This window comes from Perca fluviatilis, chromosome 10 (genome assembly GCF_010015445.1).
Source record: "Perca fluviatilis chromosome 10, GENO_Pfluv_1.0, whole genome shotgun sequence".
Lineage (NCBI taxonomy): Eukaryota > Metazoa > Chordata > Actinopteri > Perciformes > Percidae > Perca > Perca fluviatilis.
Window position 1 is genome coordinate 14,755,958 of NC_053121.1, and position 27,539 is coordinate 14,783,496.

The window sequence follows — 27,539 nt, forward strand, 5'->3', positions numbered from 1 at the left end:
ACATAAGTGCAAGTAATATAATATGAAAGTAAGTATGAAAATAATAATTTAAACAGAAACAAAGATATAAAAGTAAAGAAGTGACGGACTTGCAAACTTTTGAGTAAGTATCAGTTATTAAAATGCCTTTCTTATTTATTACCAATTTAAGTTTCAATTTGGAACATTTTGCTTTGTGAATATGGAACTTGACTTCCTATTTGTTTTCGCGGATCTTCTATTTTAAAGTGACGCGGGGGCTGGGGGCGTGGCTTAGCAGCCTACAAGTCCAAACTCTGGGCACACCCTCCTCCTCTGAGTTACACCTGCCGCAGGTTACACATTAATGGAAGAACCTGAACTTCCGGCCTGAAGAAAGTCCCCGCACGCACCGTGAGGCCCGGGGTAGCAGCAGCAGCAACGGCGGCAGGGCGACATGGACCGACACCGGTACTTCATTTTCAACCAGAGGAGCGTGCTGGTCCTCGGCATCCTGCAGGTGGCCTGCGCGGCTCTGTGCGTTGTGTGCGGCTTCATGGACGCCGTTTTCCGCAAGGAGACTCCGCTGAGCTCCAGCAGGACCCCGCTGTGGGGAGCACTGGTGAGACAACCCAATGGTTAGGACTGGTCTATATACGCTGAATAACGTCACGGGCTAATCCTGGACCATGACGTCAGTACACACACTAAATGTCCCGAATGTTAAACCTCATGGAAAAGTTGCAGTGGTGTATTCTACGTGATACGCAGGTATACGCAGTATACCTACTAAGAAAGCTCCAGGATTTCCATATGGCCACTTTAAAATGCCCAATGACGCGCAACAACATACTTTCCGTTATATTTTTGATATATTTTGAAGTGATCAGCTGTGGTTTTCTTCTTCGCATCGGCTAAACAAAGGTGTGTGTATATATAGCCACCGTAAATTGGTGCACAAAAGTGTATCCGAATACAGGAAATGAAGTCGTTGAAGCTCAAAACATCAGTGTGTGTGTGTATATATATATATATATATATATATACATACATACATACATACATATATACATACATATACACGTATACCTGCGTATCAATGTAGGACTACACCACTGCGACTCTTCCAAGAGGTTTATTTATTTATATATATATATATATATATATATATATATATATATATATATATATATATATATATATTAGTGCAGTATACCCACTATCATACATTAGACTACACCACTGAATTTGAAGTTGTCTCTTCCAGATCATGGCCTGTCCAGGTGTGCTGGCGCTGTTCGCCTCCCAAAGGAAAAACTCTGTGCTGGTAGGTGTGACGGTTCCTCTTTTTTTTATTCCCCTGGTCATTCAGTTATTTGTTCGTTAGGGATGAGTAGCCTACAGAGAAACATGGACAGATGCAGAGGCGTGTCGGAGCCACTACACACTGTATATACATTTCCAACAGCAGCCCCATGATTAATAGTTCAAATAATACATGAATGATTAATAGAAAGAGCACTACTCTGCACTAAATTAATAAAACCACCTTACTAGGGATATCCCGATCGGTTGTTTAACTGATCGGGAATGGGTGGAAGTCTTTGTTACAGTAAAAGTCCTGCATTGAAAATGTTACTTAAGTAAAAGTATGTAAGTATCATCAGGAAAATGTACTTAAAGTAGGCCTACTAAAAGTAAAAGTACTTACCGTGTGTCTGCTTCCGATAACTTACTTCAGTAAATTCTACACCATTCTAAGTAAAAGCACTATGTTTAATGTATTAAGCTGAAGACATATATTTAGTTACTTTGTTTACTTAGTTATGTTTGTAAACAATACCATAAAAGTAAAGGATCGGGACTCGGTATCTGCAGATAGTTAATATTTGTTTTAAACGGATCGGGATCCGGGGCCAAAAAAGCTGATCGAGACATCCCTACACCTTACTGATTAACATTAATCCTTTCTAGCGTTTTGACCTGTAACATTCTTACGGGAACTGGTGCATACATTTCTTATTTTTTTCTCAAAAAGTGTCAGCGCTCTAAGCAGTGGAGTCCCTGAACTAAGCCTGAGGTTATCAGGAACTGTATTTGAAGAGGAAATGGAGAATTTGGCATTTTATCCTGACCCATACTGGAGATCTCAGGTCGATGCCGATCTCAGAGAGATTTGATAACGATATATTAGTAATGTTTTTTAACAATCTTGATACAGATCTGCAATATTTTATTCTAAATGCATACTGAGGGTGACATTTCACAGTTTTCAAATCAACTTGTGAATTCTCTTTGGTGGGCAAACTTCATAATGTCATAAACTGTATTCTAAGTGGATTACATTATTCTGATGAAATTGGATATAAAGGAAAAGAGACAGACAGACAGACAGACAGACAGACAGACAGACAGACAGAGCGTGTCCTTGTGTCCCTGCAGGTGAGCGTGATGGTGCTGGCAGCAGGACTGTCCTGTGTGGCTGCAGGCCTCATATCAGTGTACTCCTGTCTCACGCTGTCGTACGGGGAGGAGGACACAGACGTCTTCCACCATCACCACAATCCTCAAGTGGTAAACACACACACACACACACACACACACACACGCGCACACACACACACACACACCCCTAAAGTTTTATGTGGTGAATGGTGTATTAATTCCATGAACAGCGTCCAGGTGTTGGATGGAGCCATGGTTAGTAGTAGTCTGCCTACCTGGTGTGCTGTGTGGGGATCATTTTGATTGGTTTAAAGAAGCCCATGTGTTTTAGCCTGGTCCTATCAGACTCTCGTACATTTCATTAGTACAGAGAGTCTGGCCTCTCTCCATTGACAAGTGTTAACTTCCTTGAAGGCGGCTACTTTGTTGAAGTTTAAAACTATTGGATCTGCCCAGAGCCACTCTGGAACTGCCATAACCAATCGCTAACGTTTGGTCATGACGTTGGGCTTAGCATCGCTAGCGTTCACCTTAGCCAACTCCTTCACCGCTAACGGAGCGAGCTGGAAAATCAAACTTTTCCCGAACCCCGTGGGGAGGAGGGCCACAACATCATGGCCACCAACGCAACGCCGCAAAGATTGTTGTTGCTCGGGCTTTAACTTCTGGATATTCGCCAGCGTTGCCACAACGGGCCGAATGGCTTCGCTCGCATCTTTCTCCGCCGCCGTTACGAAACTACAACTCAAACTAGCGCACGACCTCAACGTCATCGTTCTCAGCCACTCCCTCTGTTCGCTGATTGGACCGGTAAAGATTCGGGCCATGAGAAAACCCGCGAATGTACCGCAAACCCAGACGTAGTACTGAAGGAAAATGGAAAATTGAGCGGAAGTACGAATGAGGGCGGAGCCAGGCTAAATGTGTTTCCCCCTATCCCAGAATAGATCAGTGGTGTGGCTAGCCTTGACGGCGCAGCGGATGTGTCTGGCAATGCGAGACTTAGTTATTAGTAAGACCGTTTGTATATTTCTGAGACCGTCAGAGGTGCTGATACAGCTTGCTGTCATTATGGGGACCACGGCGTTCTAGAGTAGTAGAGCGGTCCTTATGAAAGTCGGTGCTCTGAAATGATCAGCCCAAAGCGCCGTGCCAGTGTTTCTCTCCGTCATCAACATGGCCGAGATAACCTCCTGTTGCTGCTTTGTTCCCGCGGTGGAAGTCGCAGATACGTCGGGATAACAAATGGCGTCATGTCCGGATTAATAATATCGTCTGGAGGAGCAAACGGCTCGGTGAGTTTCTTCGCCTTCTCCAGGAAGTTACCCCCGGATGACTGCCGCTAGCCTCGTGAGACCGTCCTGATCTCGCGAGCTCCAGTTTTCCACTCGCAGATCAGTCTGGCATCTTGAGATAGAGAAAATTTGGAGCCGTTAGCCAAACAACCGGGCCAATCAGCGTTGGTTTTGAGATGGGTTAGGTGGTGATAGACAGATGGTTTATCCAATCAGCTAACCAGTATTTTCAGACAGCGGTAGCCCCAATTCTGTTAGCCACTCGCTAATGCTTTTTTTCTCTTGGATCCTTCTTTTGGAATATGGACCGGGAACCTGAAATGGTGCCTTTTATTCCTAAATTCTCGTTACACAAACGGCAAATATCCTTTACCGACATGTTGCTTGCATGCTGAGCTAACGAGCTATGCTTTGCCGCGCAGCAGGGCGGGTGTTGGTTGTATTTTCATACGCTTCGTGGATCTGATTGGTTGATTTGGCCCGTCTATCACCAACATAGGTGATAGACAGATGGTTTATCCAATCAGCTAACCAGTATTTTCGCCCCTTCCCAAAAGTTCTCCAACGGAAAGTTCCCAGATGGATATGCCGAGCAAATGCGAAGCGATCCATCTGGCGGAGTCAGGTTAGACTGCTGCTACTTGAGGTTCAGATTTCGCTGCGATTTTAATTGCAATAAAGAATAAAAACAACATACAATAACACCATGATGATAGGGGGTGTGCAGAAACAAATCGATTCACATGCGTATCGCGATTCAAGCTCTACCGATTTCAAAATCGATTCATAGAATTCCAAAAATCAAATTTTTTTTTTTTCTTTTCTTTTTTTTTAAATTGTATGTCTATTGCAATCACACGGGGAAAGTAACTACATTTACAATCTTTTTTTTTTTTTTTTTAATCGAGAATCGTTTTTGAATCAAATCGATTTTGAATCGAATCTTGAGCCTAAAATGCGACATCGAATCGGGACATTTTCTGAATCGTGCACCCCTAATGATGATGCCGATTTGTAAAAAGTCTGAATTCATACTTTGTGTGTGTGTGTGACCCTCCAATCTTTAAATAAGTGGCAGCTTGCTTCTCACTTACGACTGCTCTCTTGGTGTCTCTGCTCAGACGTTTGTCCTCCATCGGATGGTGAAGGGGGCCAACGCCACCATCCTACTGACCTGCACCATCAGCCTGGCCCTCTCCTCGCTCATCGCCTACGTGGGCTGCCGCAGTCTCCCCGGCTGTGGGTGCTACGATGCCAGAACAGGATTGGTAAGGAAGGGCCCAGTCCAGTGGTGTAGTCTATTTGATATGCAGGTATATGCAGTATACCCACTAAAGAAAGCTCCAGGATTTCCATATACCCACTTTAAAATGCCCAATGACCCACAACAACATACTTTCCATTATATGTTTTATATATTTTGACTTGTCATGTGTTTTTCTTCTTCACATAGGCTAAATAAAGGTATTTCCACCGTAAATTGGTGCATAAAAGCGTATTCAAATACAGGAAATGAAGTTGTTGATGCTCAAAACTTCCCTGGGGGAGGACACCCATACCCCCCACTATGATATGGCCCCCCCCTCCCCCAAACGCAGATTCTGGCCAATATGCAGAACAGTATACCCACTACAATACATTAGACTATACCACTGTGTGTGTGTGTGTGTGTGTGTGTGTGTGTGTGTGTGTGTGTGTGTGTGTGTGTGTGTGTGTGTGTGTGTGTGTGTGTGTGTGTGTGTGTGTGTGTTGCAGGAGACGCTGGTTCCTCAGTGTGACCCTGGGGACACGGAGATGGTTTGTACATGGCAAGGTAAGAACTCATGCAGTCTACAATTGCCGTTTGTCCCTCGGCAGTCATGTGATGTAGTTTGTGTGTGTGTCCAGCAGGGGGGGACGACAGGCTTTTCAACTCTCCTGCCCCGTCCAGTGACCGGGGCACCGCTGAGGAAGACGACGGCCCTTCCAGACTGCCTTCATACAGCAGGCTGACCTGACCCACGTCCACATTGGGGCCTACAAATTTCACAGTTGTGCCTATACATTTCTTCATTTGTGGATAGACAAGAGGGAGGGACTGAGGGAAGGAAGAGTAGGAGTCCTTTGGTTGTTTGTTTCCTCTTTGACCAAAGATTTGTGGAGCCAAACTCGTTTGCCAAAGTAGAGTACCTGAACTCACCGTATATGGGACGTGCCTAACTGCCTGAGTGAAAGTGTGAAATTTGTGTTCTCATTATATAAATTCAAGACATTTTATTTGTGTATTTAATAAATAAAAGCTGACCACAGTTTGAAATGTTCAGGGTACTTTATTACAAACCATTCTATCCTCCCAGTAGTTTGGTTCTTAGTCACTGTGAAGGGATAGCACTTTTCTTTCTGGGCAATGAGAGATACAGGAGCATTATGTGTTCATGGCTGAAGTGAAGATGAGGCAAAGGAAGTCTTAAGTGTGGGGGTGGGGGGGTATGTATTAAAAACAAAGGACACTTGAAGAAAGCAGCAACCAAACGTAAACCAATCAAACCGTCACAGTGAGCAGTAATGCAGAGCGTGAGCAGCGGAGGAGCTGTGCACGGTAACGCCACCCAGCTCAAGGATTTAACAGCGACATGCTGAATACTGAATCACAAGCTTCCATACGGGAGAAGCTGGGGATGAAGGCAGCAGCCTTGGTGTACAGCACCTGCAGAGGTGCACACTACAGAAGAACGGCCCCTTTCCCTCTCTTGACGGGCCGGCTGACCCCACGCTGCCACCATTTAGTCCCGTTCTGCTGTTTACGACAACCAGTAGATAAAGTAACGAGATAATAAAGATGAAATGCTAATGATCCGGAGCCTTTCAGGCAGCTGGTTACCCTGTCCTCTGGGAGGATGACCAAATCACTGATGTTACTTTTTTTTCATGGCACGCAGCACGACCACTCATAGCAACGTGAAAGATTACTTCAGGACTATTTTTAAAGCACTACTTTTCCTTCAGAACAGCACGTTGTTATTTCTGTAAATATCTTCCCAGAGCATTTATCAGTAAGTTGAGTCACTAGTTAGCCTGGAGCCCTGCTCGAGAAAAGGAACAGGGTCATGGGATACAGCACAGAGTGGGAGGAGGCCTCCAATAAGACCATGCATAACTCATCAGCTGACTGCCAGCCCAAAGTGGGCAAGCCTTGACCGCTGACAGCGAGCTCCCAGCTGCCCTCACAGCGAAACGTATCAAAAACAGAGCGGTCGAGTATTCCCTTCGGATTTTGGGTAAACCTGGATGGGATTACATAGGAGTTGTTGTCCAGTAATCCCTCATTTCACTGAGTTGGCTCAGCACGTGCTGCCAACACAACATTGATTTGATGTGAATTTTTTTGACCACGAGCGGCGGCAGACATCTTTTCACTGAAACGTACTGAACATACACGTATGGTAAAGACTGACCCGCAGCTGGTGGCGATAACACATTCAGCAGTTTAATAGATACATAGATAGTTTCTAAATATTTGAAATATTGCCTTTTGCAAATACATTTTAAAGAAAGGAAATGCATTCACAACTACACTTTGCGTTTTGATGAGAAACACTGCAGGTCACCTTTAGTGAGACGGCTGAATCAAAACCAAATAATGTCTTCTGTTATTATGTCCACCCCGACGGTCTGCTCTCCCATCATATCTTAGTAAAGCTGTTGTAGAAAGAAAGACATTTCTATGGCAAATCATGTGTTAATGCCACTGTGTCTCCATGAAGAAAAAGTGACTTTAAAAGCTCAGCAGGGTGCAGCCTCTTGTTCAGAATCCTTTCCATTGAACCAACGACAGATTTTGGCTTCCACAAAACAACAAATTGTACTGTAAATACCACTTTAAAACATTTAAAGTAATTTATAAAGTTAAGCACGGGCTTTGGAACGAGATTCATCTGCATGTTTGTGCTGATTGTGAAGCCGCTCAGCTTTTCATTCTCTGGGGTCCTCCTGTGCAGCCTCAGCAGCTGCTGCAGCCCCAGCTCCTGGCCCCGTCTCCCCCATCATCCCTCCCCCTGCTCAGGTGGACGGTACCCCCCGATCCCCCGGGCGGCTGGCTCAACACCAGGGGCTTCTGAGACTTCAGCTTGTGGGCCACAGTCATAAAAATCGCCTCAACGTGGTCACTGTTTCCTCCGCCACCGCTTCCATCTCCCTGGCTGTTTGGGTTCTTGGCAGACGTCTCAAACAGGGGCATGGAGTGGGCGTCGGCGAACTGCTGCGCCACGTCTGTGCCCACTTGGACTGAGTCTTGAAGGTCGCACTTGTTTCCGACTAGGATCCTGGGTACCTCTGTGCCCAGAGCGTGCTGCTTGCACTCCTCGATCCAGGCCGGCAGGCTGCGGAAGCTGGAAGCGTTGGTCACGTCGTAGACAAAGACAACAGCATGCACGTTGCGGTAGTAGTGCTGCACCATGGACTTCCTGAAGCGCTCCTGACCCGCGGTGTCCCACAACTGGATCTGCACGGGGGGGGGGGGACCCAAACCAACAATCAATTAGAACAAGTAGAATATGTGTGTGTGCACGTCACAGCACACTGGGTCTTTTTTTATGGGATTTGTTGACACTAAGACAAATCTAGAAGAACTAAATTTCACACCAAACCCCTTCGAACGAGGAAATTTGAATAAAAGGTCACACTTTATCAATTTGTAAGATGGAACTAAAGGCAAGTGTTTATTAGCGAACGTGGCTCGTCTTCTTCACTTCTCATGTCCTACGTGTCCTTTGGATGAAGCCCAGATGTGTCGCTTTCAATTAAAAGGGTTAGTCGTCTTTACTTTATTTAAAATCGTGCAGGTTACTCATCCCGGGGATTACTATACAGCATGTGATATGGTTTGAACGGGGGTCTCTGTGGTGTTGGAAGAGTTTTTATAAAGTCAACAACCCTGATGGCGTCATTAGGGTTATCTCAGATTGAACTAATATATGTATGTACAGGAGCGAATATTGATTTTAAAAAGATTTTATTGGTGTGGGTATTTGACGACGGGGGAAGGCCAGGTCGCCTGGTGACTGAGCTAACCATGGAGCTAACTAATGCTCTGTGTGCACTGTAGCCGTTAGCTGTTAGCTGTTAGCTGTTAGCGCTCCCCATCTCATCCAGCCTGTCTCCACCTCTGGGGTACCGCTGACCAGCGCTAGGAGCTCTCCGGCCCATTAGATTACATTAGTTAGCAGTCTGTTGTACAGAAATAACAGGCCGATAAATGCTGCGATGGACCAATCAGAATCGAGTATTCAACCAAGCCATGTAATAAATATAAATAATAGTCTATATTACTTGTAAATATAATTTATTATTTAGTTATTTGTGTGCCAATTTAAAGTTTGTTCTATTTTATAGTTTATTTGGTCAATTCCCCCCCCCTATAATACCTACGTCTCATTGTGCAATCCTGAATTATGTTATGGTTGAGGGTTAGAATAAGTCCTACAGACTGGGGCACCCTGGGACTGAGAGGCACATATCTCATTATTACCTCATCCTTTCTGATGCTGTCTACGGACGGTTTGCTGCTCATAACAAAGGGAATATTTACTATTTAAAGGGGTCATCTAAGGACCAGTGGTCAGTGAACCGGAAGCAGTTGTCACTCCCTCATTGCCCTTGAGCAAGGCACTTAACTATCAACTGCTCAGTGTCCCACAAAGAAGAACCCCGCCTTGATTTAAGACATTAATATGTGAATCAGTCCTGCTCTCCCTGTGATATAGATATTTTCAATTCAATTTTATTTATAGCATCAAATCATAACAAGAGTTATTTCAAGACAATATATGGATATATAAGGATGATATACATATATAAAACAGTGAGCGACTGTCTGCAGTGCACACCTTGATTTAAGATGTTAATCTGATATATCGGAGGATGAGAGTTAAATATAAAATATATTTTATCTTAAATATATAACCGTGAGCAGATTGTCTGCAGTGCACACCTTGATTTTCTCGCAGTCGATGTCGACCAGCCTCTCCCGGAAGTCCACCCCGATGGTGGCCTCGGTCTTCTCGGGGAACCTCCCGGCACAGAAGCGGTAGGTGAGGCAGGTCTTCCCGACCCCCGAGTCCCCGATCACGATGATCTTAAAGATGCGAGTCCTCGGCGGCGGAAGCGTCGAGCTCGGCAGAGAGCCGCTCTCCGCCATATCACACCGACAGGCTGCCGGTTGCCGTTAGCAGTCCGCAGGGAAGCCTTCAGCAGAGGCTCCTGCACCGGCGGCAGTCCGTCCAGCTCCCGGTACCGCTCCCGGTACTGCCGCTGTTCCCGTTATTCTGCTTCCGGTACCGCTGCTGAAGCATCCGTTCAAATCGGTTCAAATAGGGTTAATATACATCCCGTATATTTGTCTTGAAAACACTCCCAGTCCTCCTCAGCCTATGAAGCCACGTACTTGTTGTCCAAGCCCGTGTGTTCTCGCGAGATAAAGGGTCCAGGGTCCAGGCTTGCTCCGTCACGGCTATGGTCACGGCCCCTCGGCCTTGGGACCGGGACGGCCTGCCTGAGAACATAAGGCTCGCAGAGTCACTGAACTTCCTAAACATATTTTTTTATAGACCTGCTTTCATGTGATGATATCTCTTATTGCTTTTTATTTTTATTTATTTCATTTTACTTATTGATTTTATTGCTTTTAACCCTTTTATTTGCATATTTTAATTTGTCATGTTTTTTTATTTGACTCCTCTCTAGTATGTTTTGCGTCTTTTGTCTTCTTGTTGTCTGTTTAGATCTCTGCTGTAAACTGAGTTTTTAAAGGAGCTATATAAATGAAGATATTATTATTTAGTCAGGTCTTGTATCGCTTGCTATAGAGATCAGTGTATTTGTACAGGGGGTTTTCATGCGTGATGTGAGCAGATGTCACAGACTGGCTTCATTGCTGCCACCCAGTGGTTCAAAGAACTTTCGAAAATATGACTTCTAATGCAATATCTCAGGGATTAGGATGGGTTGACTTCATATGAATGAATTGTGTCTTTTTGAACTAAAATGGCAAACCTTCTCAATGGCCAGCTTTTCCATTGTGATGATGATTAACTCTTCCCCTTTATGTGTGACAGTCAGGGCAGGATCTTTGGGCACTGGACCGTTGATTAGATTACACAAGAACGACCTTAGCAGCTGTAGGAAGTTGTTATAGAAATGTTTCACTATTGTGTCATGGTGCAAATACAAGGAAATAACTGCTACAGATACATACTTGTTGACTGTGATGATGGCCTCTGAAATATGTCAGATTATGTAAAGAAAACTCTTCTGATCACCTGGATGAATCTCCTTCTCCTCTTTCAAATAAAGAGGTCTCCCAACACTGTGTAGAGAGGCCACTCGGATTTCTTTCTGGATATGAACATAGTTTTTCATAAGGTATCAGCCTCCCTGATGCAACACACGTGAGCCCTGGTTACATCCATGGTTGTATTGGTTACATCATGACCTTCACATCATGCCCACTGCGTGCAGCTGCCCTCTTCTGTTCCTGATCACAAAAAAAGACAAAGGCAGCAGAGAAGTGTTTAGTTTGTACATGAGGCGTGTTTAATAGCTAATAGTTGTCATATTCTTAATTGCATGCGTGCCTTCATTTAATAAACAGCTCTATAATGTGCAGTTAACTGTTAAAAAAACATTCAGGCAGTACACACGCAGCCCGACGTGGGGTCCTTCAGCGCTGCCTTTTGCAACATGTGTTGGATAATTCTGGAAGAATTCGCTTCTATTCAGTCCGACGACAAGCAGCCGCAGCTCGGCCTGGACCCGCCGCCAGAAACCCGGACCTACCGCAGCTCAGCCTTATTGTTCACACAGCTGGCCAACAGTAACCCTAGACAGGGACTCTTTATTCATACCACGCTTTTTTTTAATAAACTCAGCTAGACTTCTGCTAGTTAGCCTGTTAGCCCACTGTTAGCTTTCTCTTAGCCTGCTTGCTGTTAGCCGACTTGTCAAAATGTTGGGTGTCGCCAGAAGCGTTTCCAGAACTCTAACGCCGACACGGACCTGTGTCACCAGGAACGTGTCCTCCATGCTGAAGAAGGTGAGTTACAAACTTAACTCGTGTGCGTTATTGTAACAATGTTGATCATACAGTAGCTAGTTAGAGAGGCAGCCGGCTAGCTTGGCATGCTAACCGTGTTACCACCGTCCGCTCCTTGTTCACATTGACAGTGACACCAGGTGTTCAGGTAACGTTAACTAAGTTGGACGTGTTACCTGTCGCGTGTCTGGTTAAATGGCACAGCACGTGGCGTTTAGAGATGTAATGTATTTATTGAATAGATTGAAGTAATCATGAGAGGGATGTGAGATAGTGGGCTCCCTGTGACCTTCATGAGGACATGCTGCACTATTATAATGCATCCCAATAAGTTTTATTAACAAATTCACGTTATTGATCCTCTCTTGTGTTCTCAACATTAGTCATGTTGCGGTACAGGAGCTAATGTTTCTACAGTGTACCACCTACAGACTTAAATATGTATTAGGCATTTACTCTGAGAAAGCTCTTTTTTTGTAATATGAATTCTTGGCATAAAATCACAGGAGAAAAGGTGAGCTGTCATGTTGCCAGAGCTCATTGCTCTCAGACATTTGGAAACGTCTGTAACGGTTGTCTGGTTTGTGCACAGGCATGCTGGAGCGGCGGCGTCCAGCCAGATGCTCTCAGAGCTCTGTCCAGGAGGGAGTATGCGTGAGTATCAACACTACACCCAGGATATCCCAACTCTCCTGTAGAAATGGATAATGGACATAGATGGATAGTAGTTGACTTACATCAGCATACGCACTGTCAAAGATCCAATCACTTAAATAACTTCAAGTTTCTCACTCAGGAGTGCCAAATAGTTTTTAAAAATATCCTGTGAAGTAACTTGATTGTTGGAACGTTCTAGTCAAACTTGTATGATGCATTCCTAATAATAACGATAATAATAATATCTGTGTGTAGGTCGGAGGCCATCAAGGGCTCAGTCATTGGGATTGACCTGGGAACCACCAACTCATGTGTCGCAGTCATGGAGGGGAAACAGGCCAAGGTGAGGTTGAGCAGACACCTAACAGTATGTCCACATGGGAGCTTTTCATCCTCGTATGGTAAGATAGAAAGCTCAATGTCCTGGGGCCAGTATACTCATCAGGAGCTCCAGTTTCAGACCCTCTTCTCTCTGCTCCTGACTCGCTTACAGTCATGGATTCCCCCTTGAGTTTGTGCTCCACCTCTGTTTGTTTCGGTTGGTGTCCATCAGTGAGTCCACTGACTAAGTTTACATGCAGCCAATAACCCGTTCAAAACCGGAATATTAGCAATAACCCGGTCGCGCACGGCCATGTAAACACCGGCAAAAACCCGAATATGCTCATATTCCGGTTTTTAAAAACCCGAATATGCTCCCTGGGTTACCCCTTTTCTAACCCGAAATTTTGGTCATGTAAACGTGTATCGGCATATCCCCATTAAAAAGGAACATTGATTTGTGTTCTGTGCATGTTCTATTCGCAAGGAATCTTGGTCTTTTGAGTAGAGGAACTTCTTGTATGCGCCAGAAAACATAGTTATAATAATTATATTCTATAATAATATAGTTATATAGTTATATATATATATATATATATATATATATATATATATATATATATATATATATATATATGTATATATATATATATATATATATATATGTATATATATATATATATATTATATATATATATATATATATATATATGTATATATTATGTGTATATATGTATATATATATATGTATGTATATATGTATGTATATGTATATATATATGTATGTATATATATGTATGTATGTATATATATATATATATATGTATATATATATGTATGTATGTATGTATGTATGTATGTGTCAATGCAGAAAACCTGCGCGCAGTATACCGGAAGTAAACAAGAAGTAGAGGTAAACATGGCGAGACGCAGCACAGCACCACACTTTTGGAGCGAGGAGGAAACCAATTTCTTTATTAGTGTGGTGAAAACCATGAATATAATTTCTTTTGTTGACGGCAGAAAGTACCGAGATAGTGAGATTTATAAGAAGGTGACCGAAAAGTTATTGCGTCTTAAGGTTGTCCGTATGCTACGTCCAGACGCTAACCGTGCGTCGCCGTTTACGTCGGGATATTGCCGATTGATTACAAATTCCATGTATACAGGAGTAACTCCCTCTGCTCACGCATGTAAACGGGTTATTCCGAATGTTTCAGAAACCCAAATAGTGACCTTAACCCGACCATTACCCGAAAATGGACAGCTTGTAAACATAGTCACTGTTTGCCTAAATATCCTTTTTCAGAGTGACTGAATTGCAGAAGTCACATTATTTGCGTAAGAAAATTGGATTTTGTAGCAAACTTAGGTGTTTGGAGAATGTTAGTCCAAACAAGTCAAACTAGTTCTGACATGCTCTTAATCTTAAGGACATTCTTATATAGGGTTAATAGTTTTTAGTTTAGTTGAATGGAAAAAGGATCTGTTTTGTAAAACATGGTGATTTATTAATTTAATGCAACAAAGTGCAACTTGTCCCCTGCTGTTTTGGAGTGTAATTCACGTCTACACCGCTGTCTTAAATACCAAGCTCTCGCCAGCCACTCTAAGCCAAAGCTCCTGTGCTAGCGGGGTAAATGGGGACACTCCGCCCACCGCCCCCCCCGTGCTCAATGAGCCAGCCTGGCAGCATGCCTAACAAAGACAAGAGATGAGACAGTCAAATAGTGCATCAGTCAGTGTGGATGAAGGTGCTGAAGTTTGAAGTAAAGTATTTGACTTTGCCTCTCAGGTGTTGGAGAATGCAGAGGGAGCCAGGACGACTCCTTCAGTCATCGCCTTCACAGCAGACGGGGAGCGTCTGGTGGGCATGCCCGCCAAACGCCAGTCTGTCACCAACCCTCAGAACACACTGTTTGCCACGAAGAGGCTGATCGGACGCCGCTTTGAAGACCCCGAGGTCCAGAAAGACCTGTGAGTGCATCTTTGGCTCCATTTAAAGAATTCTGCATTAATGAATGTACTTATTTCAATTTAAAGGAACACGCCAACTTATTGGGACTTTAGCTTATTCAGCTTGCCACACTCCCTAGTATCAAAATCATCCAAGCTGGGCCCCTCCACACTGATTCTTATCAGATCTTCCACTAGTCCAGGACTAAAAATCATATCTCTGTATTTTTCGGCTGAATGGCGATACACAATATATATCTCTCTATCTCTAATTTATATTTTTTACAAAGTAGGCTAAATGTTCAGTTTTAAGTCAAATCCACTTTTCACAAGCTCTTTTATCAAAACAGATGTGATTGAAATAAAATGCAAAGACAGGGTTTCCTTCTCAATTTGAAAATATACAGCTGCAACACATGTAAATTATCTGAAATAAATAGCCCTGGATATATTTAAAAAATATATATCGCTGAGAAAGCTCCTTCACTTGTTTTCAATAACACCAGATAGCCCAGTAGCTCATATAGGGAGAGAGGGGGAGTACGATGGACTGAAGCTACTCACAGAGTGACGGCTGACTCATTATGAACGGGTCCTGCACGGGTAGGAGGTTAGATAGGGTTTTATGAACTATGATAATGTGGCCATGGGTCACATTTCTCGCCTAGGTCCAGCAGGCTCCGTCTCACACACTATTATTCAACGAACTGAAGTTACCGTAGTTCCATTCAATAACTTCTTCTGTGTTTTTCGCCGTGGCGGCCGCAATAACAGAGAGTTAGGCTACCAGTGGAAACACTGGTACCGATACAGGTTTCCCTCTCATACTTAACCATATACAGCTGTGTTAATAACCATTAAAACTGTAGACAAATGTCAGCATGTGGACCGGCGGAGCCGTGTCTCCATGAGCCGCTTTCCGATGTTGCAGGTGAGCCGGCTGGTGTGTGAGTGAATGGGGGCACGGCTTTACAGAAGGAATGGGGCATGTACCGCAACATATAAACGACATCGCTTCGTTCGTGGAGAGGCAGCGGATGCGAGGACGTTAGGTGCACTGGTGCGACCTAGGAAAAATCTTAGTCGCACCCTTACAAATTTTGGGCGCATTTGCGACCAAATTGGTCGCACTCTCAAGCCCTGCATGTTGTGATTTGTATAGTCACAGCGTGTACAGATAACCAGGTCATATGAGACACAGCCATCGTCTAACTGTATACAAACTGGGAACTATATTCTCAGAAGGGTGATTTGCTCGCAGCACCTGAGAAGCCCCGAGCAGAGAGTAGCAGTGCTTCGCCTTTCTGAGAATATAGTTCCCAGTTTATATACGGTTAAAAGATGGCTGTGTCTCATGTGACCTTGTTATTTGTACACCCTATGACTATACAAATCACAGCATGTTAACAGGAACATGTTGGCGTTATTTTGTCACTTATTTGGAGCAGTTGGCTAGTTGGAACCGATTACCTTCAGGATACGTGCTGATGAGAAGGGTATGTATGGACTTGTCTAACTCTGGGGGTTATGGTGAATAAGCTAAAGTCCCAATAAGTCACCGTGTAATGGATGGTAATTAATCTCAGCACTTGCTTTTTTGTAGTGGAGGAAACATTGTACACTTTACAGACCTCCTACAGGATCTTTTCATGGCATAGATGTTTTCTTATTTCATTGTTTTCTAGATAACTAAAAACGGAGGAAACGTTGGAGATTTTAGACAGAAAGACTGAAGAAGTCAACTAATTCATCAGCTGGACTCATCAGACCAAGTGAAATGAGTTTTATTTATTTTTTTCATTAACAGGAAGAACGTCCCCTTCAAGATTGTGCGTGCATCTAACGGAGATGCTTGGGTGGAGGCTCATGGGAAAATGTACTCCCCCAGCCAGGCTGGAGCCTTCGTCCTGATGAAGATGAAGGAGACTGCAGGTATGACTGAACCTGCACTGGAGGGAAATTGACTTTCAAATCTCATATCATGTATGCATTAGATTGGTAATGATTTGGTATTTGTGTTGCAGAGAACTATCTGGGAACCAAAGTGAAGAACGCTGTGGTCACTGTACCGGCCTACTTCAATGACTCTCAGAGACAGGTACGCACACACAGGCACGCACATACACCTCATGCCCCTAATGGGCCAGTGTGTAGTCCGTCTGATTGCCGAACACTAAACTAACTGATTAAATGAACACTAAAACAATCAGATAAGGAGATGGGGTTCAGTTTCTGAGTTTTAATGCTATCTTGAGGAAACATCGGTCCACCTAACGGCTGCAGTGGCCTGTGGTTGCCAGAGGTTGTAATCGCAGAGTTGTGGATGTGCTGGAAAATGGACTCAAGTAAAAATAAAAGTAATGTTGTGATTAAATGTTGCTTTTATAAGTTTGCAGCTGTCGTTGCATTTAATGACATGTAATATATTTGTGAATCTGGCATTTTGCACCATTTTTACCTTCATAGAAAAGTGTTGAAGAAGAAGCTGTCACCTTTGTCGTTACTGTAACCTTTCTAGAAGTGTTGACAAAATGTTGGCTTGCCAGCACCTCACAACATTCCCAATGTGTGATTTCTTTAGGCTACCAAAGATGCTGGTCAGATCGCTGGTCTGAACGTCCTGCGTGTGATCAATGAGCCAACAGCAGCTGCACTGGCCTACGGCCTGGAAAAAACCCAGGATAAAATGTGGGTAGAGAAGGACTAGCACTACCCTGCTCCTGCCAGTTGCTACTTTGCACAGGGAAACACTGAAAGTGCCCACTGTTTTATTCAGTTTTTGTTTGCCTGTGTTATTAAACTGCCTTGTGTCTGTTTCCAGTATTGCTGTGTATGATCTGGGTGGAGGTACGTTTGATATCTCAGTCCTGGAGATCCAGAAGGGAGTGTTTGAGGTGAAGTCCACCAACGGTGACACCTTCCTGGGGGGAGAGGACTTTGACCATCACCTCCTCCAACACATTGTTAAGGAGTTCAAGAGAGAGGTAAATAATGAAAGTATTTATCTCTAGAGAAGCTTCTCAGCTGTAGTTGAGGATTTCATGAGTGTTGTCTTGTCTCTTCAGTCTGGCGTGGATCTGTTGAAAGACAACATGGCTCTTCAGAGAGTCCGAGAAGCGGCTGAGAAGGCCAAGTGTGAGCTGTCCTCTTCACTGCAGGTACACACAACACCCTCAGCATCCCTGATACAACAGCTGGCCGGTCCAAATTAAGCATACACCAGAGGGTTTGAGTTCACGTCGGCTTCTCTGTCGTGTCAATCATGATGTTAAATCACTCCCTCTAGGTTCATGTTGCCATGATACAATAATGGTTATTCACAACATGAAAGATATTATCATACTGTATTTATATTGTGGGGCAATTCACCTTCAAAATAACTATTTATTAGATATTTGGCCCCTCCCCATTTAGTCAGTCAGCCAGCCAACTTGAGCTAGCTTTAGCTTTGTAGAGATGGTGGGGTTTTCCAAAGGGAATAAATCCCATAACAACATAGAAACACTTAGCTGCTTTGTTAACTCAATCTTGTTGTAACTAAGATATCTACTTTAAAAAAGAATCTTTCCATCGACAGATTTAGCTCCTGTATTCCATTCTTCATACTAGTACAGTGCCCGTTTTAAAATGTGCCTGTTTGGAATGGGCCGATTGCTTGGTCTGTGGTATTGCTGCTTGTAGAATTCTCCAAAACCAAATTGTACCCCAAAGTGTGTGTGTGTGTGTGTGTGTGTGTGTGTGTGTGTGTGTGTGTGTGTGTGTGTGTGTGTGTGTGTGTGTGTGTGTGTGTGTGTGTGTGTGTGTGTGTGTGTGTGTGTGGGAGATGGGTCCAACAGTAGTTTTTGATTCGTGGGGGTATTTCGGGAACGGTAATGTTATTAGCAGTAGACTTGATTAACCTGGGGTGGGTCTGATGAAAACTGCTGTGTCTGCCCGGTTCCGCTCTGAGATCTTCTCACATTGCACAGCGCTGTGAAGGAATAATATCGGAGATTACGCCATGTTCTGCCTCTGGTTAGAAGTGGTGAATGTAGGCTACAGCTAACCGCAAGTTAATACTATACAGTGTCTGGCTTTTGTTTTATATATATATATAGTGTTGGCGAATGGCTTTTTATTGGGTTTCCTCTTAGCGAAATAGACACTGAAAAGCATAGGGCCTTTTTTTCGCCAACCTTATTCCACAGTCGCGATGTTCCTTTCAGCTATCCGCTCGTGCTCCAGCAAAGTGAAGAAAAGTTAGTTTGGTGTATCGAACAATCACGTAGCTAACGTTGGAAGCAGGAGAAGAGTGCTATGCATGTGTGTTTCTACAGTGGTTCTAACAGAGCAATACGTTGTTAATTATTAGTTGCTCTATTGCTATTTGTATTTAACTATAAAGGATCATGTAGCTATGTTACTGTACCATGTGCATTTTATTTGGCATTCTTAATACAATTTGTTCTGTCCAGCGAACTGGGACTATAATTTGGCAAAGAATAAAATGATGAAAGCTAATCACAATCTTCCCAAATTATAGTCCCAATTCACTGGACCAGTAACTATGTAGGCTATAATGTACATTCATGAAACAACAGGGAGAGTACACCTCAATGTTTTTAAATGAATGAACACATGGAATTATGTACTACAAAAAAGTGTGAAATAACTGAAAACATGTCTTATATTTTAGATTCCTCAAAGTAGCCACACTTTTGTTTTTTGATAACGCACAAACCCTTGGTGTTCTGAGCGCTTATGAGTGTAGTCACCGAAATGGTTTTGAATTTACAGGTGTGCTTTGTCAGGGTTAATTAGTGGAATTTTTCCCTTATTAATAAAAAAGCAAAGGGTGGCTACTTGAGGACATCTAAAATATAAGATATGTTTTCAGTTATTTCCTAGTTTTTGTTAAGTACATAATTCCATATATTTAGTTAGTTTGTGCCTTTAGTGAGAATCTACTAATGTAAATAGTCATGAAAGTAAAAGGTAACGCATTGAATTATAAGGTTGTGTCCAAACTTTTGGCCCTGTACTATACAGTCAGTCAGTCAGTCAGTCAGTCAGTCAAGGCCAAAATGTTGGACACACCTTCTCATTCAATGAGTTTCCTTTTATTTTCATGACTATTTACATTGTAGCTTCTCACTGAAGGCATCAAACTGAACGAGCACATATGGAATTATGTAATGTAACAAATAACTGAAATTAGCCTGAAAGTAGCCACCCTTTGCTTTTTATTAATAAGGAAAAAAATCCACTAATTAACCCTGACAAAGCACACCTGTGAAGTGAAAACCATTTCAGGTGACTACTCCTATGAAGCTCATTGAGAGAACACCAAGGGTTTGCAGCGTTATCAAAAAAGCAAAGGGTGGATACTTTGAGGAATCTAAAATATAAGACATGTTTTCAGTTATTTCACACTTTTTGTTAAGTACATAATTCCATATGTGTTCATTCATAGTTTTGATGCCTTCAGTGAGAATCTACAATGTAAATAGTAGTGAAAATTTTTTTAATCCTATAAAAATAAACACATTGAATGAGGTGTGTCCAAACTTTTGGCCTGTACTGTACGTACGTACGTACGTACACATACATACATACATACATACATACATACATACATACATACATACATACATAAGAAAATGTTGGCGTTATTTTGTCACTTATTGGGAGCAGTAGGCTAGTTGGAGCTGGTTACCTCCAGGATCTGTGCTAAGCGATGCTAGTGCTGGGTGAGTCGGACAGAGTTACGACGTGCACGGAGATGAGAAGGGTCTGTATGGACTTGCCTAACACTGGGGTATACGGTGAATAAGCTAAAGTCCCAATAAGTCGGTGTGTTCCTTTAATAATATAGGCTATATATGAGAGAGAGGAAAAGACATTGTATTCATTGTGGATTAGTGGTTGTAACTGATTGTCATGGTAGATTTCCTTTTTAAGGCCTAGAGTACAATTGCTAATTTTGGCAAATTATTTGTAGCCTAACTCCTTGAATGGTAGGAGAATTTCAGTTAAGAGCAGTGGTCAGTAAATATATATTTTTAGGCTATTTATGCATTCAGTCGGTCCGCGATTGTCTGCCACGCTTTCTCTCGCTGTTTCATTACAGTGGCCGTGTTTCTTATTTTACAAATAGGCTACCTGATGTGTTTCACTTCATCATACTTCCATCACAAGCTGCCGCTCACTCTGTGTAAAGTATGCACAATGCGTATTCTCCATTTTTTAGCATCCGTAAATCTGATCGACATCGCAGTCTGTTGAAGAAAGCTGTGAATGCGCATCTATCCACATTTCTTCAGCCTGGCTTTGCCGTCATAAAACTCACAAAGCCAGGGTGCACATATTAATTAATTAATTAATTAAATAAATAAATACTGCTTTTGTGAAATAGCCCCCAGTTCAGAGAGAGAGAGCGTGTTGCACACATTAATGTCTAATCTGAACAGATTTCTGTCATTCAAACAACTCTGAATAGTAGTTTAAAACTTTTACAGCAATCTTAATAAAATCTAAGGTTTTATTCGGGCTCATAAATACAGTTCATGCATACGGGCACAGAGACGAACTAAAGGCTTGGTTAGCAATGTTAGCTGTTAGCTCCGGTTAGCTCCTATTAACTCCATTATAAAGATGAGTTGGAGCAGAGACTGGACCACGGGGTGATGTGGTCATGGGAGCTGGTGTGGGGGAGGAGGCGTTGGCGTTGGCAGAGGAACCATAGAGGACTGTGGATGTGATGCAAGCATGCATCAGTTTGAGCGTTGGGCAGAGACTGGCGGTGTTTCTGAGGTGGAAGAAGGCTGCTGTGGTGATTTCCACTCGGTACTGATGCATACTGTATGTAAGATCAAGAAGACTCCTTTAGCAGCGCTGAGGTTTCGCTAATCAACAGGAAATTAAATGTACCTCTGTCTCCGTCTTGAGACCTTTTTGTTGAAGTGGTTTATTCTCTCCTCCAGACTGACATCAACCTTCCCTACCTGACCATGGACGCCTCTGGCCCCAAACACCTCAACATGAAGCTGACCCGTTCTCAGTTTGAAGGCATCGTGGCTGATCTGATCCGGCGCACCGTGGCTCCCTGTCAGAAGGCCTTGCAGGACGCTGAGGTGTCCAAGGGAGACATCGGAGAGGTCCTGCTGGTCGGAGGCATGAGCCGTATGCCCAAGGTACACAGCAGCCAATCGGTCCCACCATGCAACAACACGCAGACATGAAACAAGATGCAACAAACATGCAGACACGCAACTACATGCAGACATGAAACAAGATGCAACAAACATGCAGACACGCAACTACATGCAGACATGAAACAAGATGCAGAGACGCAACAAACATGAAGACACGCAACTACACGGTCTGTGAAGCATCGGCCCACTCGTTGGGGATGCTGCACACAATTTAAGCTACGCAACCTTTTGAACTTTTTGTTTCCATCATGTGTCGGCAGGCATTAAACCAACTGGACTTTTATTTAAATAATAAAAAAAAAATAGTAAACTTTTGTTGTTGAAAGAGCTTTTACTCAACCAATATAAATCTCTGCAGGTGCAACAAACTGTTCAGGACCTGTTCGGCCGCGCTCCCAGCAAGTCCGTCAACCCTGACGAGGCCGTTGCCATAGGAGCAGCCATCCAGGGTGGAGTTTTGGCCGGTGATGTGACTGATGTTCTGCTGTTGGATGTCACACCTCTGTCTCTGGGTATCGAGACCCTGGGCGGAGTCTTCACCAAACTCATCAACAGGAACACCACCATTCCCACCAAGAAGAGCCAGGTACTGAACCCCGAGGCTAGGACTGTGTGTCTTTGCGTTTGTGTGAAAGCTGTTTCCGGGTGTAAAGGCGTCCTTCTGTTCCCCCGGGTGTTCTCCACGGCGGCGGACGGACAGACGCAGGTGGAGATCAAGGTGTGTCAGGGAGAGCGGGAGATGGCAGCAGACAACAAGGTGCTGGGTCAGTTCACTCTGGTGGGAATCCCCCCTGCCCCCCGCGGCGTCCCTCAGGTTGAGGTCACCTTTGACATTGACGCCAACGGCATCGTCCACGTCTCGGCCAAGGACAAGGGGACGGGCCGAGAGCAGCAGAGTAGGTGTCCTGCTGAATGCTAACACAAGGAGCTGTAGGGCTCCTCCAGGGGCATTTCTTTCATATCTAATTGTACATTCAGGAATTAAATACAATTCAAATCCATTAATTAATCTATTATTAAATGGAGACACTGTAAAATGATTTTCAAAATTAAACTTTAAAACCGTAAATGAATACCTAATTTGTTTAATACATTAATGAATTCCTAAATAAAAAAGCATTTATAGATCTAGATTTGAAATGCAGTTTAAAAACCAAAATTAATAATTGTATTAAGAATAGTTTTTAACGAGGCATTTTAAAGGGCAATTCCTTTTTCTCATTTTAAAATCCATTTCCTCGCTCCTGTTCCAGTTCTGAATTTGATTTGCAAAGCATTGCATGGAGACAGGCTCTCTGATTGGTCATGTTAGAATAGTCAATAATGAATGTTGTTCCAGTAACAAAGTGCTGGATATGTGGCTTTAATTTAATGGTTTATTAATGAATAAATGGTTTTCGAACGGTGTTTTAGGACCCTGGCTCTGTGTCGGGGGTTATCATGAGTTTCAAGTGTTGAGCGTCTCTGTGCACTCTCCTCAGTCGTGATCCAGTCGTCAGGAGGGCTCAGCAAAGACGACATCGAGAACATGATCAAGAATGCCGAGAAGTACGCAGAGGAGGACCGGAGGAGAAAGGTGATGACGCATGGCAGCACATTGACTCATGGCTCGAGTCTTGAGTTTCTGAGTTTCTCCCTCTAACGCTCGTTTTCTGGCGCACAGGACCGCGTGGAGGCCGTCAACATGGCCGAAGGCATCGTCCATGACACCGAATCCAAGATGGAGGAGTTCAAGGACCAGCTTCCTGCTGATGAGGTAAAACTGATCTTTATTTTGTACATGCATGTGAAAAATCAACCAGTTGTGCTAACCCTTGCTTCATGAAATAATTGATTGTGGAGATGATGTGTGGTAACCATATCATGACGGGGAATAGGGCTGGGTGATATGGAGACAACCAGATATCACGATATTCTTGACCAAATACCTCCATGTCGATATTGCGGCCATAATTCTAGGATTGACATTTGGTGCTTTAACAAAATATCTTCACAGTTAGATTTTAGATAAATAATCATCAGTAATGCGGACATACTGTAATAGGCAAATAATAGAACAGCTACAACAGTCTGGTAAGTTCAGAAAATGACATCACTTTACTGTAATGCAGCCTTTTAAAACCAGGAAAAGACACCACTTATTTCATATTACTATATCCAAAATCTAAGACGATATCTAGTCTCATATCACAATATCGATATAATATCGATATATGGCCCAGCCCTAACGGGGACTATAATGATATAAAGTGTCTGCTGTGCTATTGTTTGTATTATTTTTGTGGGTGCTGTATTGAGTCATGTTTCCTCTCAGTGCACCAAGCTCAAGGAGGAGATCTCGAAGGTCAGGGATCTTCTGGCCAACAAGGACTCTGAAACGGGAGAGAACATCAAGCAGGCGGCCACCACCCTGCAGCAGGCCTCGCTCAAACTCTTCGAAATGGCCTACAAGAAGGTAGGAACTCTCCCACTGAGGAAATGTGACGCAAAAACATATTCCAGGGCTGTCTTTTCCAAAATTATTTCTGAGGAAGCTTCCTGAAGAGAACTTTGTAATTGGGCACCGGATCATGGTAAATCTGTTTTTATTCTTATTAAGGGCTGAAACTTTAGGGAGCATCACATGGTCGGTTTAAAGATGCGGAACATTGTGTTTATTAAGTATTCAAATTAAGTCTGTCCGCGGTGCTAAAACGGAGCTTCTCTGTGGAAATGCCGACCTTTTGTCAAGCAGCTGAGCCAACAGTTGATTGGTCCGTTTGCAGTGAGCTGCTCTTTAAAGGTTGTGTTATTTTTTATTTTTTTTTCTTCTTCAACCTCGGCCCTATTTTCCATGTTTTTGTGTCTTAATGACTAATGTGAACAGCTATCTTTGAAATTGGTCCAGTATTAAGCGAGAACGCTGTAACCGGTAGCCGTGAACCAGGCTGCAATAGACGCTAACTGAAGCTGCACGAGCCCTTTAACTTGCATTGTAGCTTGTTTCGCCGACTGCAGCGGTCTTGCTTTATACATAGCTAAACAAACAGCAGCCTGGACTTTCTGTTGTGGAGTGGGCAAGGAGAGCGTGATTTATGAAAACGTCAGTCTTCTGGGCCCGTTGCTTTGAAGCCTGGCATCACCACACAGCCAGCGTACGGTACCGTCTTTCATGAGTTCACCCGGAACTCCCAGACAGCAAGCATTTTAGTTGCGCCTGTTTCTCTCTCTGCTTTGTTGTTCTTCACAAAGAACCGGGCTGGTGAAAGTTAACTGATGTTATAGAGGTCCGTTAAAACAAGCGCTATCAGAGCATACGTTAGGTTGTGATAGACAACGGCAGAGAGAAATAGACTCACTTGCGGTTTGGGAGTTCCAGGTGAAGTGGTGAAAGCCGCCACCGTACAGTAAAGCCAGAAGCTGAATGCGGTCAAGCCGTACAGGGAGATGAAGGGGCTATTCGCTGTTTTTCCCCATGCTGGTCAGTGTTCTTCAGCATTTAGCGGCAGTCTAGAACATTTTATACGTTGGATGTATATACTGCCCCTGTCAGGTCCGGAAGGATTGCATCCCCCGGTACCTGTAAAAATGAGGGGAGGGGGCGGGCGGTGTGTGTAACTGTTTATGCGCTTAAATAAAGGTTTATGGCTGTGAAAATAAAGTGAGCAGCTTCATGCCTGATGCTTATGTCCAACATGTTCCTGCAGATGGCAGCAGAGCGCGACGGCAGCGGCGGCGGCGGCTCGAGCTCATCAGAGGGAGAGAAGAAAGAAGGCCAGCAGTAGAGCTTTGCACCACAGTCACTGGGTTTCCATGACAACGGAGGGCCGTCTGGACTGGCTGGATCTCAGTCATTCTCACTATAATATATTATTCTACTGTGTTTTGGCAGTAAATCCTCTAGAGAAAAGATAAATATCAATGTCCTATGATATATCCTGTTTGTAATTTAAATGTCATGTCTGTTTATTTTTACAAAGCTGTAAGGTAGTCCTTTTTTTTTTTCTTTTTTTTTTGTCTAAAACATGATGTAGGTTTCATTACTCCGTCTACGCAGTGGAATCGTTCTTAGTTATCTTGTTGTAACCGTGCGCTCAGAATAGCTTGGCGGTGGGACGTTTCAGAATGAAAGTCTTTAAACATACTGGATCTTTGTCAGAATCTTGTCCCGAGTTCATTCTAGAGAAGCACTGCGCAACTGAATATTTAATTTCATCACCTTCACTCTTTGAAATCTGTAACAATGTATCCGAAGCACTATCTGTTCCTATTGCTTATGTCCTCTGAGGTTTTTTTTTTTTTTTAAACAGACCGGAGTAGTAGGCCTACTGAGTAATGTGGGGGACGGAGTATAAATACAGCTGTCTATGTGAGGGTCATATTTGATGTAAAAGAACGTAAGGACTTGATCTGTGAGACGGCCCATCTTAAAGTTCTTTGCATCCTCTTTTGCAGCATTCATCCTAAACAGCAGAGTTTGTAAATTGTGAATCAACCTGTCGACTACAGTCAAACTAGAAATCTGTGAATCTGGATGTGGAAATTGCGCGATAGAGGATGAGACCTTAGTTCTCGCTGCCGAGCGATAGCAGGACCAGTTGGAGTTCAACACACCAGTACAGGACTGAGAGTTGATGATGAGCCAAGCTGTGTCCTTTCGCTCAGAAGCTGCCATAAACTGCTCTGTGTGATGTGACCTTTGCTACGTGCCTGCAATATAGTGATCCAGGCCTGCTCTTTATGTGACGGGAGAACTGAGGCCACGTTTTGAAGTGAAATTGGGGTTGAGGGTGTTGAGATAACTTGCTGTTTTTCTAATAAAAATCTGAAACATTGGTTCGACCACTGTGCCTAAGTACAGCCTCATTGTCGACTCTTCCACCTAACTGTTAAAAGTATTTCAACGTGAGATAAGAAACTTCACCTGATTTAATCAAGGAAAGATGTCTGTGTTCTATCTCAAGAACTAGTTTCAAATCTGTGTAGCCCCACATTGCAGACTGAAGTTGCCAAAGGAAATGGAAGATATAAATTATAATCCCGCTCCGTGTAAGTGTGTCGCAACATTAAGTGTGTCAAACTTGTTAGCATGTTCTTAGATTTAGATTTTTCTGCCAGGTCTTCATCATTAGGTGTAGGATCTGGAATGGTAAACATTATTACTGACCGAACTACAAGTGCATATAATCAAGCCATACTATACATACAATTGAAAATGATCATACTGATCACATAATGTACCTACACTACCAATACAACTTCCTGAAAAATAACGTGCATCTTAATCTGTAGGGTCCTTAGCGGCGGCCCGGGCTGCGGAGGCGTGAAGAAGAGGCAACTTCAGAAAAAATAACCTGCATGGGTTAAAGGTGTCAAACTACAAGTGAATCGGTTATGAGCAAGACCTCTCTTTAGAACGGGCAACATGAGTGAGAGCTGCATATTTACTAAGGGAGAATGACTACCACCTTATAAGGCCCACACTGAGCAAAGCATATTAGGTCATTCATCATATGTCATTCAGGTACAACTTCCTAATTTACTATTGATAAGCAGTACTTCTAAGGTTATTGAGGGAAAACTCTTAGATTATGGATGGAATATGGTCATGCAGAATAAGGGCTTTAATACGTGCTTTTAAATGACTAGTTTGCTATGACTAGTTAC

General features: G+C 43.3%; 3 protein-coding genes across 4 annotated transcripts; 2 read left to right on the forward strand and 1 right to left on the reverse strand.

Moving 5' to 3' along the window:
- Nucleotides 1-286: 286 nt before the first annotated feature.
- Nucleotides 287-5,989, forward strand: zgc:113425 (uncharacterized protein LOC541425 homolog). 2 transcript variants are annotated; one of them, XM_039813032.1, is made up of 6 exons: nt 287-580; nt 1,226-1,285; nt 2,401-2,532; nt 4,820-4,966; nt 5,454-5,511; nt 5,586-5,989. In XM_039813032.1, the coding sequence occupies exons 1-6, from the start codon at nt 416-418 to the stop codon at nt 5,693-5,695; spliced, it is 672 nt and encodes a 223-aa protein (XP_039668966.1). In that variant the 5' UTR covers nt 287-415; the 3' UTR covers nt 5,696-5,989. The 2 variants fall into 2 exon arrangements, with proteins under 2 accessions (XP_039668966.1, XP_039668967.1); XM_039813033.1 differs by having other exon boundaries at nt 5,589-5,989.
- On the reverse strand, nt 5,988-10,238 carry rab33ba (RAB33B, member RAS oncogene family a). Its single transcript, XM_039813031.1, has 2 exons — nt 9,667-10,238; nt 5,988-8,178 (listed from the first exon to the last, which is right to left on the reverse strand). The coding sequence occupies exons 1-2, from the start codon at nt 9,871-9,873 to the stop codon at nt 7,678-7,680; spliced, it is 708 nt and encodes a 235-aa protein (XP_039668965.1). The 5' UTR covers nt 9,874-10,238; the 3' UTR covers nt 5,988-7,677.
- Nucleotides 10,239-11,413: 1,175 nt separating this feature from the next.
- On the forward strand, nt 11,414-26,708 carry hspa9 (heat shock protein 9). The gene is made up of 16 exons (XM_039813030.1): nt 11,414-11,766; nt 12,359-12,420; nt 12,679-12,766; nt 14,540-14,721; nt 16,508-16,632; nt 16,725-16,798; nt 17,282-17,388; nt 17,522-17,684; nt 17,766-17,858; nt 21,663-21,872; nt 22,252-22,479; nt 22,567-22,789; nt 23,375-23,469; nt 23,557-23,649; nt 24,208-24,348; nt 25,580-26,708. Exons 1-16 carry the CDS (start codon nt 11,680-11,682, stop codon nt 25,655-25,657), a joined length of 2,049 nt encoding a protein of 682 aa, XP_039668964.1. The 5' UTR covers nt 11,414-11,679; the 3' UTR covers nt 25,658-26,708.
- Nucleotides 26,709-27,539: the final 831 nt, after the last annotated feature.

Excerpts from the sequence above, each read along its gene's own strand:
- zgc:113425 (XM_039813032.1), top strand. The coding sequence starts at position 416 with ATGGACCGACACCGGTACTTCATTTTCAACCAGAGGAGCGTGCTGGTC. Across the intron at positions 1,286-2,400 it reads AAAGGAAAAACTCTGTGCTG|GTGAGCGTGATGGTGCTGGC; the intron begins GTAGGTGTGACG and ends GTGTCCCTGCAG. Across the intron at positions 2,533-4,819 it reads ATCACCACAATCCTCAAGTG|ACGTTTGTCCTCCATCGGAT; the intron begins GTAAACACACAC and ends GTCTCTGCTCAG.
- rab33ba (XM_039813031.1), bottom strand. The coding sequence starts at position 9,873 with ATGGCGGAGAGCGGCTCTCTGCCGAGCTCGACGCTTCCGCCGCCGAGG. Across the intron at positions 8,179-9,666 it reads TCGACTGCGAGAAAATCAAG|ATCCAGTTGTGGGACACCGC; the intron begins GTGTGCACTGCA and ends CCCCCCGTGCAG.
- hspa9 (XM_039813030.1), top strand. The coding sequence starts at position 11,680 with ATGTTGGGTGTCGCCAGAAGCGTTTCCAGAACTCTAACGCCGACACGG. Across the intron at positions 12,767-14,539 it reads TGGAGGGGAAACAGGCCAAG|GTGTTGGAGAATGCAGAGGG; the intron begins GTGAGGTTGAGC and ends TTTGCCTCTCAG. Across the intron at positions 16,633-16,724 it reads GAAGATGAAGGAGACTGCAG|AGAACTATCTGGGAACCAAA; the intron begins GTATGACTGAAC and ends TTTGTGTTGCAG.